Below are 14,671 nucleotides of genomic sequence, written 5' to 3'. Positions count from 1 at the left end.
TTCTTGTAGGTGCCGGGAACAGACACCCTGCTCTGAGCTCTGCTCACACACAGGGACACTGGACGACACTTGAGTCTACCTTGGGATCTGTGCTCCTCGGGGAGTGGCTGGCTCCGGAAGCCTGCTGGCCTCCCCAGCTCCCGGACGCCACCAGGGGACGAAGGGAAGAAACAGGCCTTTTAGTCGTCAGGAGGCAACAACCGCGATGTTCCCCAGGGTTAGAAAATACCCCTTCTGTCCACAGCCAAGGAAGGCGGTGGTGGGCAGGAGGGGGCCTGGCTCGTCTGAGGACCTGTCGTCTGGAGCTGGCCAGGGGGTGGGAGGGGCTTCCAGAGCTTCCCCTGCAGAGGCCTCAGCTGCTGTGCCAGGGAGCAGAGGAAGCGGCTTGTGGGCTGGCTCTGGGCGCTCTCAGGGTGGCCTAGGTCCCCCCCCAGCTGGAAGAGGGTCCTCCCCTGGCACCTCACAAGTCCCATACGTGGCCAACTGGGGCTGGCCCTTGAGTTGAGCCCAGAGCCAGTTTCCCGGGCTCTGTCTTTAGCTAAAAACAAGCCAAGCATTGTGTAGACGGCACCCACAAACAGCGTGTTGCAGCCTGACCCTCCTCCTAGGTGCCAAGACCAAGAAGAACCAACAAACTTTTTTTTTTAATAAAAAAAATCAATGAAAAATTTATTCATAAATTTTTCATGCTGGGCTACAAGTCTATATCGTACACTCAGGAATGTGCTGCAGACTTTATCCAGTTAGAAGTGACCATACCAGGACCCACACACAGCTTCCATATAAGCCTAGAAAGTCTTAACATTAATTAACATAATTAAAAAGGTATTTGCATCTAGAAAAAATATACAGAAAAACTCCTTTTGGAGTAATCTGTGCCTCAGTTTCAATGTCTGCTTGTCTCACGGACATTATCAATATATTCTTCTCACACAAGGTTTTAGAAAAAGCCACAGATGACTGCCCGAGTCTGACCAGCCACGCACAAAGGGCCTCCACCCACCTGTGTCCTCAAGTGCTCCCCATTTTTGCACGAAGGGTCAGCAGCACTTCTACCCAGGGGAAGCCTCATTTAAATTTGAATAATTCAGCCTCCCTTTTATTTCTCAGGATCAAAACAACAAGGGGTGTGGGGTTGCATAGAAAATTGGAACCTCGGAGACCAGGAAGGGCGCCTTTCGGGACAGAAAGTGACGCAGAGGCACCGCCTCCGGCCCAGGTCCCCGCGCGGCCCCTCCCCCACGACAGGATTTTCGGATTCGAATCGGGTCCTTGAAGCTCCGGGAGACTGAAGAGGGGCAAAACAGTCCTTCAACTCACTCAGCAATTAGCACAAGAGATTCACAGTCTTATAGGTATTTTATAAAAATATAAATATGGGTACACTGTTGCCTTCACAACGCTGGATACAACGCCCTTTAAAATTGGGTTTATAACCAAGATTCAAAAAATACACCTAAAACTTGGCTTAAAATATGTTAATATTTTATATTCTGTCATAAATGTTATGACATTCAATCGTGGCAGATCCATTTACTTCTTTAAAAAAGTGTGCAACCGACTAACTATAATAGAACTCACTAGAAAAGGTATGATCCTCTCCCGCCCCCCACCGCCACACCCGAGCACCCATGCTCCCGAGGAGACTGCAAAGCCAGCAGGTTTGGGGGGATGGCGGCCTCTCACAGGAGAGGGTAGAGGGAGGCCCGGGGCTCCCAAAACTCACTCGGAATTGTGTGTCTGTGTCTAAGAGGGACAGACGGGAGGGGTGGAGGGGGAAGGGGGAGGGGAGAGAGGGAAAGGAGGGAGAGGGACTAGCACGGGAAAACCATCAGGCTGGGCGGTATTTTCAGTGCAACCAAGAAATGACAGACTCAAGTTTTAGTTTTAAGACTAGGAAAAAAAATGCATCTTCCCCCCCTACAACCACATTGACCACGCACAATATTTTCCAAACAAACAAACAAACAAACAAACAAAATCAGGCGCACAAACTTCACCCACAAATATACACACACATGATAAATAGTTTAGAACCCCAGGAACAGCGAAGCGTCTCCACGATCACGCGTCGGGGCCGGAGACGCCCCGCCGTGGCCCCTAGGCGACTGCGGGTTTCGGCCCCGGGTCCTGCGGGCGGCGGGGCGCCCCGAGCCTGGCGACCCCACCGCCCGCCTTCCACCTTCGGGAGAAAACATTTTGACCGGAGGATCCGGTGTCTCGGGACTCCGAACTTGCTGGTAGCGAGACTCAGATTTCAAAGGGGCTGCAGCCTGCGCCCCGCCCCCACCTCCCGCACAACGCCCCCCCTCCCACCGCGAGGCGGCGGGCGGGGGCCGTGGGAAGCCCTCGGCCGGGTCCAGGCTGCCGCGCGGGGGCGTCGACCCCTGGCAGCGGGCGCCGCGCGGCCCCCGTGGGCGCGGACGCGCGCGCGCCATACTCGTTGTGGCCTCTGGGCTCGCGGGCCCGGTGCGCACCGAGGTAGTTGGCGGGAAGATACAGCAGACGACACGCTCGAGGCCCGCGTCCGGGTCCGGGCGGGCATCACCGGCCGCTGCCCGCGTACTTGGCCTTGGTGATGAGATAGAGCACGATGTCCTGGTGGCCGCCGAACGCGGCGATGTGCAGCGCGCTCCAGCCGTCGCGGTTGGCCAGGCGGATGTCGGCGCCGAACTTGACCAGCAGCTTCACGAGCTCCAGGTTGCCGTCGATGACCGACTGGTGCAGCGCCGTCTGGCCCTCAGGCCCGAACGAGTTCACGTTGAACTCGCAGTTGGTCATGTTCTGCAGCAGCGACTGCAGCTCCTGCGTGTTGCCCTTGCGCACGGCCTCCTGGAAGATGCGCTGCGTCTGCGGCGCCGAGCAGGTGGACAGGTCGGCCTGGCTCATGCTGCCGCCGGGCGCGGGCAGCGGGCCGCGCTGGGGCTCAGCGCGGGCGGCGGCGGCGGCGGCTGCGGCGCGGCCCCCTGGCTGTCTCGGGGCGCGCCTCGGCGCATGGAGGGCGCGGAGCCCCCGGGCCCCGCACGCCGCTCCTGGGCGTTCCGGGCGCTGGGGGCCGGGGGCCGCCGCCGCGGGGCCCCCGCCGCATCCAGCCGCGCCCGGGCGGGCGGGCGACGGGGGCAGGCACTGCGCTCGCGGGGGCCGGTGGGCCCGGCGGCGGCGCCGCGCGTTCCCGGTCCCTGCTCGCTGCGGCTCCCACGCAGGTCCCAAGCGCCTCCCCACGCGCAGCTGCACTCGCCCGCCCGCCGCGCCGGGGCGCCTTTTACCCCCTTTATATTTGCATAACAATAGGGCGCCGGTGACGCGTGCGCCGGCGGCCCTACCATTGGGCGGTGTCCACGTGGAGGCGGGGCGGGGGTGGTGCCGGGGCGGGGCGTGCCCGGGCAGCAGCGCGCTTCGCGGCAGGGGGCGCTGGTCGCCGGCAGGGGGCCAGGTGGCGGTGGTTGGGGTGGGGGGGGGGGTCCTTGCTCCACGCGCCCTGGGGCTCTCCGCATCTCCGCCGTCGTCCCGCCTACTCTCCCTTCGGCCACCCGGGGAATTCCAAGCTCCCTGCTCGGACAGAGCCAGGCCCGATCCCCGGCCGAGCGCGGCCCCGAGGTGGACCCGAGGGCGGCCTCCCCATGGTGGGGGTTCGCGGGCATTTCAGACCCGGGAGGCCCGGGTAGAGATCCCGGTTCTCGCTCCGCGCTCCCGGAGCGCCGGCCGTCGACCCTCCGCGTCCCTAACACGCCGGGTGCGCGGCAACAAGACTGGCCCAGCCTGGCCCCCAGGATACAAGGTCCACGCGGGGGCCAACTCCACGAACAGCTCGGGCGTGTGACCCCAGCCACGCGGTCCTTCCCGCACGCGGGCGGCGCCTCCGGCGGCATGGGTCATCCCGCATTTACTCCCCAACCTGATTGGCTTGAGGAGCCAAACCCTGAGGCCCCGCCCTGACCAAGAAGCCGGGTCTGTACCTGAGGAAGCCCTGGGCTGTGCCCCCCTCCCCGCCATCTCCGGTTCAGAAGCGCCTCCAAGGGGCGGGGAGGAGGTCAGTCAGCGGGACCTCAGGGCCTGCTTCCCTCTGCTGGGCCACCGCCATCAGCACGACTAGGAACAGGCGGGGCCTGGCCAGGTGAGCAGCCCCAGGTAAGGCGCCAAGGGCCGCTCAGAAAGGAAACCCAGAAATGACTCATTTCCAAACTGTAAACCCATTTTTTATTGGTGCTCTCATACTGCCGCCAAATTTCCTCATTAGGGTTTTACAGTTTATAGCTGGGCTGCGGTGGCTGGAAATTGGGCAGGAACGATTCTCGGAGCAGGCGGCCTTGGGCAGCAGGGCCGCGTGCTCTGGCTTCCATTCCTTCAGAAGTCGGCTGGGGGTTCCCACGAGGCAGCTATGGGCCTCATCTGGGGAGACCACCCTGCTAGGCCTTGTTTCAGGATGGACTCCCGTGGGCGTCTGCCTGGTGCCCCCCTGTCTGGACACACACGTGGGTGTGCTCCCATCTTGCTCTGTGCTCTGGAGGCGTTACAGCCAAACCGCAAGAAAAACTGGATAAGGCCACCCCAGGGCTGGCTGCCTCTGGTCGGCTACCCTCAGACCTGACCGTAGCTGACTAGCCGGGGGTCCTCCTGGAAGCCAGAGCTCCCTGAGTCCCTCACTCTGGTCTCCCTGAAGCTAGCAGTCTGGCTGCTGGTCCGGCTGTTCTGCTCAGACTTGCTCCCACCGGGAGCTCCCCGCCGTGCAGGTGGGTAAGCCTGGGCTCAGTAGAGCCCTGTGCTAGGTTCAGCTGTGATTGTGACCTGGGGGTGCTGCTGGTATCAGGAGCCCCTGCCTTGTCCCGTTCATCTTACCAGAAAGTGTCCCTGGGCCCAGTAAGGGGGCCTGGGAACAGTTGCTGCTGGACCGTGAACCCCTCGAGCGCAGGGCCCCTGACCGCCTCCAGCACCCACTTCCCTGCATCTCCCCAGCACCAGGGAAGAAGGCAAAGGCCCTGTCCACTGGGGCCCACAGTCCCTTCTGGACAGTGACCCTCAGAACAGGTGAGCATGCGACCCTGTGCAGGGCTGTGACCTGCTCGGTAGGCACACAGCTAGCTCCCTGCTTCTCCTTGGAACGGGGCTGGGCCAGGACGGCAGGGCGCTCTGAGAACGTGTACCTGGCTCTGGACGGTGCCCAGGGCTGTCCTTGGAAGGCAGTGGGCTCAAAGACAGGCCCCAGCCCAGGTGGGCTCAGGTCCCTAGACCTGAAGGACATCTTGGAGACCCTGTTGAGCCTGGGAGAAAAGTCCCTTTGACACCGCGCAGGCTTCAGGGAGGGCAGACAAAGGGGCCCTGTGAGCTCCGTGTGGGAACGTGCGGCCGCCACCACCGCCATGAAATCGGTAGTTTGGGTGTCCCCCAGCTGGATTAGCGTGGCCAGAGTGGCCCTGAGAGTCTAGCTGGAGGTTGCCTCCTGCCCCACCCAGGGTTCGGTGTGAGGGTCAGACAGGTGTAGCCAGGCCTGCCATCGTGGGGTGCAGGGGATGGTCACGCTGTCCCTGGGGAGCGGATGGAATTCCCGCGGCAGCTTGTGCTTCTCCACCATGGCTGGGAGGATAATTTCGTCCTAAGTGGCTCCGCTCCAAACCCTAGGAGCTGCCCCATTCCAGGGCAGGAGGGGAAGAGGGTTTTGCAGGGCACTGGCTCCAAATGTTTGCTGAAGGAACAGTCCAAAAGGAGGACATTTGTTCCAAATGCCTTGGAGGGAGGGGGAGAGGCCCGCCATCAGCCAGGCCTTGCCCCAGGGCTCAGAGAAGCCCCCCTCTGGTGTTTGTGGCTTTCTTGGTGGTGTCACTTCCACAATCAGGCAAGGGGTTCACTGGCTCTGAGGGAGAAACCCCTGACCTGGGATCTGTGGGCACGCCCTGAACCCTGGCTAAACAGCTGGACCCCGTCCTTCTCTGCGTCAGCTCCAAGGATGCTGGCCCAGGGGATGCCACCCTGCAGGGCCATGGTGAGGTGGAGGCCGGGGTCGCAGAGGGCCCCCTTCTTCCTCTGGGGACCCCCTTCCTTTCCAGGTTCAGAGCCGTGGGTGGTGAAGGAGCAACGTGGGCAGGGGTGGGGCAGCCTGGGGAGCATTCTGGGATATGGGCTGGGAAGTTCTGGGTGGGGCCGACTGGGGAGGACAGCACACAAGAGGCGGCTGGCCAGAGCTGGGCCAAGGCCTGCGGCCACCTTAAAGGCACTAGGCAGGGGAGGGAGGGTGAGCAGGCAGGCGGGCAGTGGGGGCGGGGCTTCCAGCTAATTCATTAAAATGTGTCGGGGAGCGTGGGAAAGAGGAGAGTGTTTCTTCCCAGCAGCCCAGACACCTGGTAGAAGGGCCGAGAGAGGATAGAGATCAAATAACAAACACTCAGCCCTCGGCCAGAGCGGAGGAAGGACGCCCGGGGCAGGAACCGTGGCAGACAATCACTGCTCAACTCTTGCCTGCCCTGCTGGCCGCTCAGGGCACGGCCTGGCACTAGGACCACAGCCCACCCTGTGGGCATGGTGCCTGACCCCTGGCCTGAGAAGAGGCCTAAGGCAGCCCTGGGGCCTCAGAAAGCTCTGTGGGCTGACCCCGTGATGGCTCAGGACCAGGGGTTTGCCATGGAGCCAGGCTGGGCGGGCAGTGAGCATATGAGCCCTGGAGGGTCCCCGGAGGGAGACAGCCAGTCTGGGCAGCAGAGGGGTGGGGAGGTGGGAAGGCAGGCATCACTGTGAGAAGGGGCCCCACTTGGTTGCCCTCTCCTCCCTCTAGAGGGTACGCGGGGTAGAGGGGTGCTGGGACGGGCCTGCCTGGAGGTTCAGGAAGGACACTTCGTCTCCTGTCTCTCCGAGCTTGTCCCTGGCTCTGGCCTCTTTCTGTTGAGGACCAGCTGCAACCAACAGCAGGGCCTTGGGTCAGAGCAGAGTCTCCAGGAAGCAGCTGGCTGGGGCAGCGGGGCCAGCACCCCTGGCGGTTTCCTCCTAACCCTCCCGGGGGAGAGCATGCTCGGGGCTGCTTCCTAGGACAGGACTGGTGGTCTGGCTCCTGGAAGCAGCACACCGACCACAGAGGGTCCCCACGCCTGCGAGGGTCTGGCTTGCCTGCTCACCTTGGCAGCCCTGCCTGGCCCTCAGGCTCAGCAGTGATCATAGGGTGGGGAAGGCCAGTTTGCAGACTTGGCCCTGACACAGTGCCCACTTGGCCTGGCTCTGGCCTCGGAGCCTCTCCCTCTGTCTGTGCGGCTGGCCCCAGAGGTGCTGGGGGCTGAGCCCCTGGCACGCGGTGGGCACTTCCAGGGAAAGAGGATGGGGGATGTGGCAGGATGTCTGTGTGGCCTTTCAGCATGACCCTGCACCTGGGCAGGGGCAGAGGCAGGCCTGGCATGGCCAGTGCCCACCTGTACCTGAGGCCGTCACACCTGGGCCTGCAGGTGCACCCTGCTCCGGACAGAGGCAGCAGCCCCGCCCCAGCCCCCAGGCCCCAGCAGCCCAAGGCTTCCGCCGGGCTCCTCAGCCAAATCTGAGCTGGTTTCCGCTCAAGGCAGGAAGGACAGGAAAGGGATGTTGGGGGGGGGCACATTCCTGGGGGGTGAGCCAGGAGGAGGTGGCGAGGGCAAGATGCAGTCTAGGCTCCTCTCCCCGCCCACCTGGCAACCGGTGCCCGGGGCCCTCGGGGTGCCAGCAATGGGCGCCCGCGCCTCAGTTTCCCTCCGAGTGGGTGGAGAAGCCGCTGCTTCCTGCAGTTGTGAGGGGGGGGCCCTCCTTTATGACTGGGGGTGTGGGGGTGGGGGGAGGAAAAGAGGCTGTGAGGTCAAGCTGCGGCCAGCGAAGGGGCCCAGGCAGCACACACAGAGCTGCCGCCGCCCCTCCAGGCCAATCACAGTGGGTGTCTGCCTAGAGGGGGGCTGCCCTGCCCCTTGCAGCAGGCAGGGCGGGGCCCAGTCCCCAGGAAGATCCCCCCAGCCACATCTGGCCTAGAGAGCCCTGCCCCAGCAGGATCCCACCATCTTACTCTCCGGAATTGGAGGGCCCCGGAGGGTCCTGAGGCCAGCCGGGCTGGGACCTACTTGGGGAAGGCGGGAAGGTCCTGTCCTGCCTGGCCTGGAGGCTTGGCCCTTGGACTGAAAAGGCCAGCAGGGTGGGGTAGTGGGGGTGGGGCTGCCACAGCGAAGGGAGTGGGCCAACACTCGCGGGGGACGGGGGTGCTGTGTGCTCCTACCCACCCCCCCCCCGCCCGCTGAGCCCCGCGGATGGGGAGCCACTTGGGTCCCACCCTTGGGCCTTTGTGCAATTTCCTCTACCAGGCGTGTCCTTCCCACCTTCCGTCGGCCTCATTCCTGAATGTCAGGCGGTTCTCGGCTCAGGGTCCGAGCACCCCGACTGTGCGGAAAACCTCTCTCTCCTCCACCCGGCTCCAGCAGCTGTGCGGGGGCTGGGACCCTGCTGGCACGTAGGTGGGGGGCACGGACGTGTGTGTGGGGTCCAGGGGGCAAGGCAGGCCAGCGGGCCTGGGGCGCTGTTCCTAAGAGGGCCTGCTGGCTGGGCGGGTGGGGGCTCAGCTCTGCTTCCAGGGGCTGGGGGCACCACCCAGGACTTCGCTGAAGTGTGTGGTGATGCGGCCCAGGTGGGAGCCCTCCCAGAAGACCTTGCCACAGCCAGTGCAGCAGAAGAAGTGCCTCAGGCCCGGCCGCCGCAGCACACCCTCCGGGACCCCTGCCAGCTGCAGCCGGGTGCCGTTGCCCAGGGTGGCGGGGGCGCTGGTCCGCAGGTCGGCCGCCTCCAGCCAGCGGCAGGGCAGGTCATAGATGTAGCCCCCGGGGGCCTCCTCTGGGGCCGAGCCTGCAGAGGTGGAAGCATGGCTCTGAGTGCTCAGCCTTCGAGCTTCCGGCCTCCACCCCACTCTTTCCCGCGGCTCCTCCCTACGTTGCCCCACCCACCCAACTCCGCCTCTTCTTACCCACGGACCCCTGGCCCTCCCCTCGGGTACCGGCCGCCACCCCTCACCTAGGGCACAGGACCATCCTCTGTACTGGGCCAGGACACAAACCCTGGCTTGGGTTGGGGCCCTGTGTCCGGAGACCCACGTGTCCTCGGGGGTGGTCCTGGGGCTTACCTGCCTCCAGTATGTCCTCGCTTGGGGGGGGCTCATCACCTGTTAATCAAAGACACGAGGGACTGTCCTAAGGATGGGGCCTCGTAGCCCCAGTGCCCATGGTGCCCCTCCAGGCGCCCAGCCTCTCCCCCACCCTTAGCAGAAAGGGCAAAGGGCAGGGGGCTGAGGAGCTTTGGTGCCAGCCTGGTCCCCTCCCATGGGAACTCACACCTTGGAATGTTCTTGGGGCTCAAAGGTCCTTGGGAAACAAGTTCTGGGCGTGAGATTGGCCAATTAGGGCACTTGGGGGCCTGAGAACTGGCGGGTGGGGGCGGGGGCATCCCATCTGTGGCGATGAGCAGATAAGCCGCTGCCAGGGGAGCACATTTCATCACAGCCCGCCCCACAGCGGGCGGGCAGGGGCCCAGGGGACCTGCTGGAGCTCAGGGTAGCCAGCAGAGACCCTGGGAAGTGACCTCCGGACTCCGCGAGAGGGTCCCTACCCCCACTAAGAGCGCAGGGAGATGGCCAGGCTGCGGGCTGCCAAGGGGCCAGTGCAGGGCTGAGGCGGTGACGGCTGGGGAGCACCTGCCAGCAGGTGGGAGAAGTGTCCTCCCCGGTTCTGCTGACCTTCGTCCTTGGCTCAGCAGACATTTCTGCACAGACGGCCCCAGATCAGCGGCAGTGGAAGCCTGACTGGAGGAGCCCCTCACCCAAGCCCCACTGCCATCTTGGAACCCAGCTAGGCCACGACCTCCCTCTCCAGCTTGCCCTGGCCCGTCCGGCCTCCGCCTCTGCCTGGAGGCCCCCGAGGTACCAGGCGGCCTTCAGGAGTGCTGCCCACTACCCCAGGACAGGAGTGAGCCTGTGGGTGAGCACTGGGGGCTCAGAGGGGCCCTGCGGGCGGCACCCACATGCTCTGCTCCTCCCCTCCTGGGACCTGAAGGCGTCAAGGTCACCCTTCACAGAGCTGAGAGCTGCTGGGGTTGGGCACAGGCCATCATGTTGGCTCACCTGAAGAATGGGTGGCCCTCACTCTGGTCCCAAATCTCAGAGGGAGGCAGGAAGAACAAGTGGGGATGTCCTTATCCTGGAGAGGCACCCAGGCCTCAGGCTGACCCCCAGAGGGTGTCTCAAGACACTCTTCTATCCATTCCATCCTTGCCCTCCACTGAGGAAGGGCTGGGAGCCTAGGGAGCAGCAGCCAGGCTCCCTCTGGTGCCCCTGCCACAGGGTCCTTCTCTCTAGAGGGTGGAGGCGCCAGTGGTAGGAATGGCCAGGCACACTCACGGCCCTGGCCAGCAACTTCAAAGTCTGTGGGTGCTCTGTACCCTTTTCCTTCTGGTTTTACAAACACGGAAACTGAGGCTGGGCCCCTGCTTGGGGGGCGTGGACCTCTGGGGTTTGCCCTCCTTCCCGTCTGTCTTGGCTCACCTACCTTCAGATGGCTCAGCGAGGGCCAGTGGCACAGAGATGTGCCACCAGGTGCCCATGTGTGCACACGTGTGTGCAAGTGAGGTGTGCTGGCCTGTGAGCGTGCAGGCGCTTTGCATGCAGGGCCTCCTGGACAGAGGGTGGGGGACACCACCCCAGAGGGGCGAGGAGGGTCAGAGCTGCCCGGTCCTCTGGGCCTGCGACCTTTGCACGTTACACTCTTCCTACCAGCCCCTGGCCATGCGTGCACTTTCATCCTGGGGGTACCCAGTCGTGGGGCCACTGCCACAGACCCCACAGAGCCCGTGGCCAACCCCGTGGGGCACACACACCTGTGCTGCTGGGGCCTTCCTGGTGGCTGTCGAGCCACACCAGCTGCTTCATCATGTCCTTGGAAACCTTCAGGTACTGGTCACAGTTACAGGCCTGGGGACGGAAGGGGTGCCGAGGCCAGGTGAGGCTCCTTCCATCCTCCCACCCACAGCCTCACACTCCTTGCAGCTCTAGGTCTGGCTAGGGAATGACACATCCCTTCCGTCTCTGCAAGACAGGGCACACCACCTCCTGGAAGCCCTCCTTGACTGCTCTGGATCCTAGTGGGCCCTGGGCAGCCTCTTCTGGCTCCCAAGACTCTGTGGCACTCTGCTATCACCTGGGCTGTTTTCCCCAACCCCTGGGATCTTGAGGGCAAAGCCAGGCGTGGGCTGCCCTGGCCTGGCTCGGCATGGTAGGGGACACAGGGCCCAGCATTAAGGGGTCGGTGTAAGCAGCCCTACAGCTGACCCCTCGGCTGGTCTTGGGTGAGCCAGGCCATTTCAGTGTCCATGTTTCTTGACGCTGCCTGTGCCTGTCCCCACTGGGCACCACATCTGTGACAGATCAAGAGGGAAGCTCCCACTTTTCCTTCTATTTGGGGTCCTTGTCTAGGACATGCCATGGGCCCCTGTGAGGAGTTCAGCTCAACCCTGCTGACCTTCCGGCGACTCCGGTGGAGATGGGGGCTTCTGGGGCCCACCCTGCCCTCCCCACACAGTTGCCCCAGGCTTGCTTTCTGATGGGCCTGCCTGACAGGGCGAGGGACCCCAGGATCCCCAGGGTGAGGTGGGGAGGGCCCCAAGGGAGAGCGGGAGGGGTCAGGTCTCTAGAGACCTGGCTCGCGGGCAGGTAGGCACGGTACCCATGGAGACGTGCACACCGGTCAGCCTGCAGGGGGAAAGCTGAGCCCAGAGCAGGGCCTGCGGGGTTCCCAGGCCACAGGGAGGAGGGGCCATGATCTGTACTCCCGGGATCACTCTTGGCCCCTCCTGGAGGAGCCTGGCCAGTGCCCTGGGTGACACGGTTCCTGGGGGTGGGTGGGTAGGTGGCAGCCACGGGCCCCTGGAGCCTCAGGGTGTGCCCACGTCAGAGGCGGTGCCCCCCTGCCCCCACACGCCCTTTTCCCACGGGGCTTTCGACACTGTGAGCTTGCTTTACCTATGGCCTCATGGCTCCACATCCAGCATCGGGAGCCAGGGCCTGGGAGTGCTGGGTGGGTGGGGTTGCCTCCGCTGGGAGGCCTAGGTGGGGCTGGGGCAGGGCTGATCCCAGGCAGGACCCTTCTTCCTGCCTCTTTGAGGGGCCTCCTGTCCCCCTGTCCCCCTCTGCCAACCAGACAGCCCAGGCAGTCTGGGGGGAGAGGGGGGCTGGCCGCCTGGTCACGGATCCAGGGACCTTCCCGGGGTGCGGTGCGGGTGGAGCCCTGGCCGCCTGTCTGGCCCGTGGTCACTCCAGGTCCAGCTGGGGAAGGAGCAGAGAATGAGTGGGCAGTAGGGCCCTGGGCTGCCCACCACACCCCCGTTCTCCCTGTGCAGGCCACCCGAGAGGTCAGGGCCAGTAGGTGTGAGACGGATGGAGCACGGGCAGGGGGGTGGGGTCCTCTCTGAGGGCTCTGCCTGCCTGGCCGGGACCAGGCCTGGCATCCACACTGGGGCGGAGCTGCCAGGTCATGCTGAGTCACCGCACGCAGACAAACGACCGGTGCCATCCACAAGGACCTGGCCCCACCCTCGGGAACCGCCGGTGCCGCTTTTCCCACGGCGGCTGCCCACAGCCGGGCCCTTGCTGTCACCCCATAGGGCCTGGGAGGCCCTGCCCCACCCCCACCTCCACCTGGAAGAGCCGGTTCTGCACGCTCACCCCCTCTCTGCCCTGCATTCCCCATCTGTAGGAAGGACCAGCACCTAGGGCCTCGCTGTCCATCTCCTGTCCACTGTGGGGCCCAGCAACCCTTGCCTGACTGCCTGCTGTGGGGCCGCCTGCTGTGGGGCCGCCTGCTGTGGGCGGGCAGCGGCCACCCCCGGAGTAAGGCTGCGGCCTGCCCTCTGGGGCTCATGGCCTAGCGCCTGCCTGGTCATGGACTTGGTGCCAGTCCAGCAGAGGCCCCCTCCTGACACCAGAGAGGTGCAGCCTTTGCCCTTTCCTTTTGAAGAAAGGGGGCTTCTTGAGGGGCTAACTTGCTCACAGTCACAGGGCCCTCGGCCTGCTAGGGCCCCTCACCAGGGTCCTCACACTGACCCCCAGGAGAGGGGGTGTGTGCCAGTGGGTCTGGGCAGACAGCAGTGGGGGTCCTGGGGGAGGCCCTGGAAAGCGGGGGCTGGCTGGTACGGTCCCGTGAGTCTGGCTTGGTCTCTGTGCACCCTCATTCAGTCTGGGAGCCCAAAGGTAGGGTTGGCTTCCACCCCCAGAGCCAGGCTGGGTGGGAGGGGCCCGGTAAGTTGGGGGCAGGAGGGGCTGGGAAGGCTTCTGGCTTCCCTGTCCCAGGGGTCCACCTGCCTGCCTGTTTCCCACAGCTCCTACAGCTGCTCAGAGCTAACGCCTGCCATGCTGTCCCGACTCAGGGCACTCCGTGTGCCTGGGGACCGCCTCAGGAAGGGGCACGAGCCCACGAGTGGGATGCTGTCTCCTGGGGGCTGGGCCGCCAGCAGGGCCTGGTCCTGAGGACTGGTGGGGCCCATGCACCGGCCGTTAGGCAGGCCTGACCTCTCGGTCCACCCTCGACAGTCCCCTGCCCCTCCCTAGGGCCTGAGGAGGGTGGGAAGGGCCTGCTCTGGTCACTCCCCAGGAGGTTTGGTTCTCTGGGCTTCTTGGGTGTGTGAGGAAAGGGTACAACAGGGATAGCTGTCCATTCCTCTGAGGCTAACACTTGGCAAGGGGCAGCGGGGGGGGGGGTTGGGGGGTCAGTTCCCAGGTGTGGGGAGCCATGCCCAAGAGTGGGCCTGCTCTCAGCTCTGAGCCCAGGAATCACAGCCATACCCACCCAAGGGAGTGGTCGTGACCAGCAGAACCGGAGCCGAGCAAGAGGCAAGGTCACCGCATCTGTCCTGAACTCTGTCCCTGGAAATGTCTGTGCCCAGCTGTCCTGGGCGCCCACCGCTCCTAGATGCTCACCTGCCCCGGGTACACGGGCCTCACATAGGCGGCCCTGGTCTGTGGGCCTGTGGGGGTCTGCTGTGCGCCACCAGTGGACAGCTGGTACACAGGTGTGGAGCGGAGGGGCAGCCCCAGCCAGAGCCACGGAACGTGCAGAGCAGGACCAGGAGGCAACTCCACCCCTGGGCCTAGCAGCCCATCTCAGGGCTGAGAGCAGCACTGAGTTCTGTTGGTTGCCTAGAGGGAGAGAGGGGGGTGGGATAGGAGCCACACCTGGGGCTCACCGGGGCATGAGGCATGACAGACAACCCATGCTCCTCCGGGTGCGGGGCAGCGGGAAGGCACCTGCCTAGGCTGGGAGCCCAGTGGAGGGTGCGGGTGACACTCCACCAGCAGCCAGGCCTGTGACCTGAGCTCCCCACTGCAGGCTGGCCCCATTTTCCCTGTCCAGTGGGCACCTGGCGCAGCTGAGAGCTGTGGCCCCAGCTCCCAGCGGGGCACAGGGCTGGGCCACGCCGGTGTCCTGCTATCAGGGCTTTCCAGTCTTCCGAGCGAGGGGCGGGCTTGTAGAAACCTGGCTCCAGCCTGATGGCAAGTGCTGTTCGGGCTCCAAGCAGCGCCTGCCAGCACCTGCAGCCCCCACCCCCCGTAAGGGATGGGAGGACCCAGACCCTGGAAGGCCACGTGCTGGGATTTTCTGACACCACAGGCAGGGCGGATGGGGGCTTCGGCTCAGAAGCTGTGACA

At 64.4% G+C, this 14,671-nt stretch overlaps 2 protein-coding genes across 4 annotated transcripts in view; both read right to left on the bottom strand.

Annotated features, from left to right (window-relative positions):
• Positions 1-1,340: 1,340 nt before the first annotated feature.
• On the bottom strand, positions 1,341-3,242 carry NRARP (NOTCH regulated ankyrin repeat protein). Its single transcript, XM_045803712.2, has one exon. It carries the CDS (start codon positions 2,887-2,889, stop codon positions 2,545-2,547), a length of 345 nt encoding a protein of 114 aa, XP_045659668.1. The 5' UTR covers positions 2,890-3,242; the 3' UTR covers positions 1,341-2,544.
• Positions 3,243-4,174: 932 nt separating this feature from the next.
• The window catches only part of EXD3 (exonuclease 3'-5' domain containing 3), an 83,968-nt gene continuing 73,471 nt past the window's right edge, over positions 4,175-14,671 (bottom strand). The window contains exons 21-23 of one of the 3 annotated variants that reach the window (XM_087869155.1): positions 10,849-10,942; positions 9,104-9,142; positions 4,175-8,829 (exon numbers count right to left, since the gene is read on the bottom strand). In XM_087869155.1, the coding sequence (XP_087725281.1) occupies positions 8,546-8,829; positions 9,104-9,142; positions 10,849-10,942 (417 nt within the window). In that variant the 3' untranslated portion in view covers positions 4,175-8,545. Of the gene's footprint in view, positions 8,830-9,103; positions 9,143-10,848; positions 10,943-13,942; positions 14,162-14,671 lie in introns of those variants that run through there. The other 2 variants (XM_045803708.2, XR_015727247.1) reach the window with 2 other exon arrangements.

This window comes from Ursus americanus, chromosome 18 (assembly GCF_024610735.1).
Source record: "Ursus americanus isolate L20-20 chromosome 18, mUrsAme1.1.p, whole genome shotgun sequence".
Taxonomy (NCBI): domain Eukaryota; kingdom Metazoa; phylum Chordata; class Mammalia; order Carnivora; family Ursidae; genus Ursus; species Ursus americanus.
Note: the sequence above shows the minus strand (reverse complement) of the source record. Positions and strands in the feature narration are given on the sequence as shown.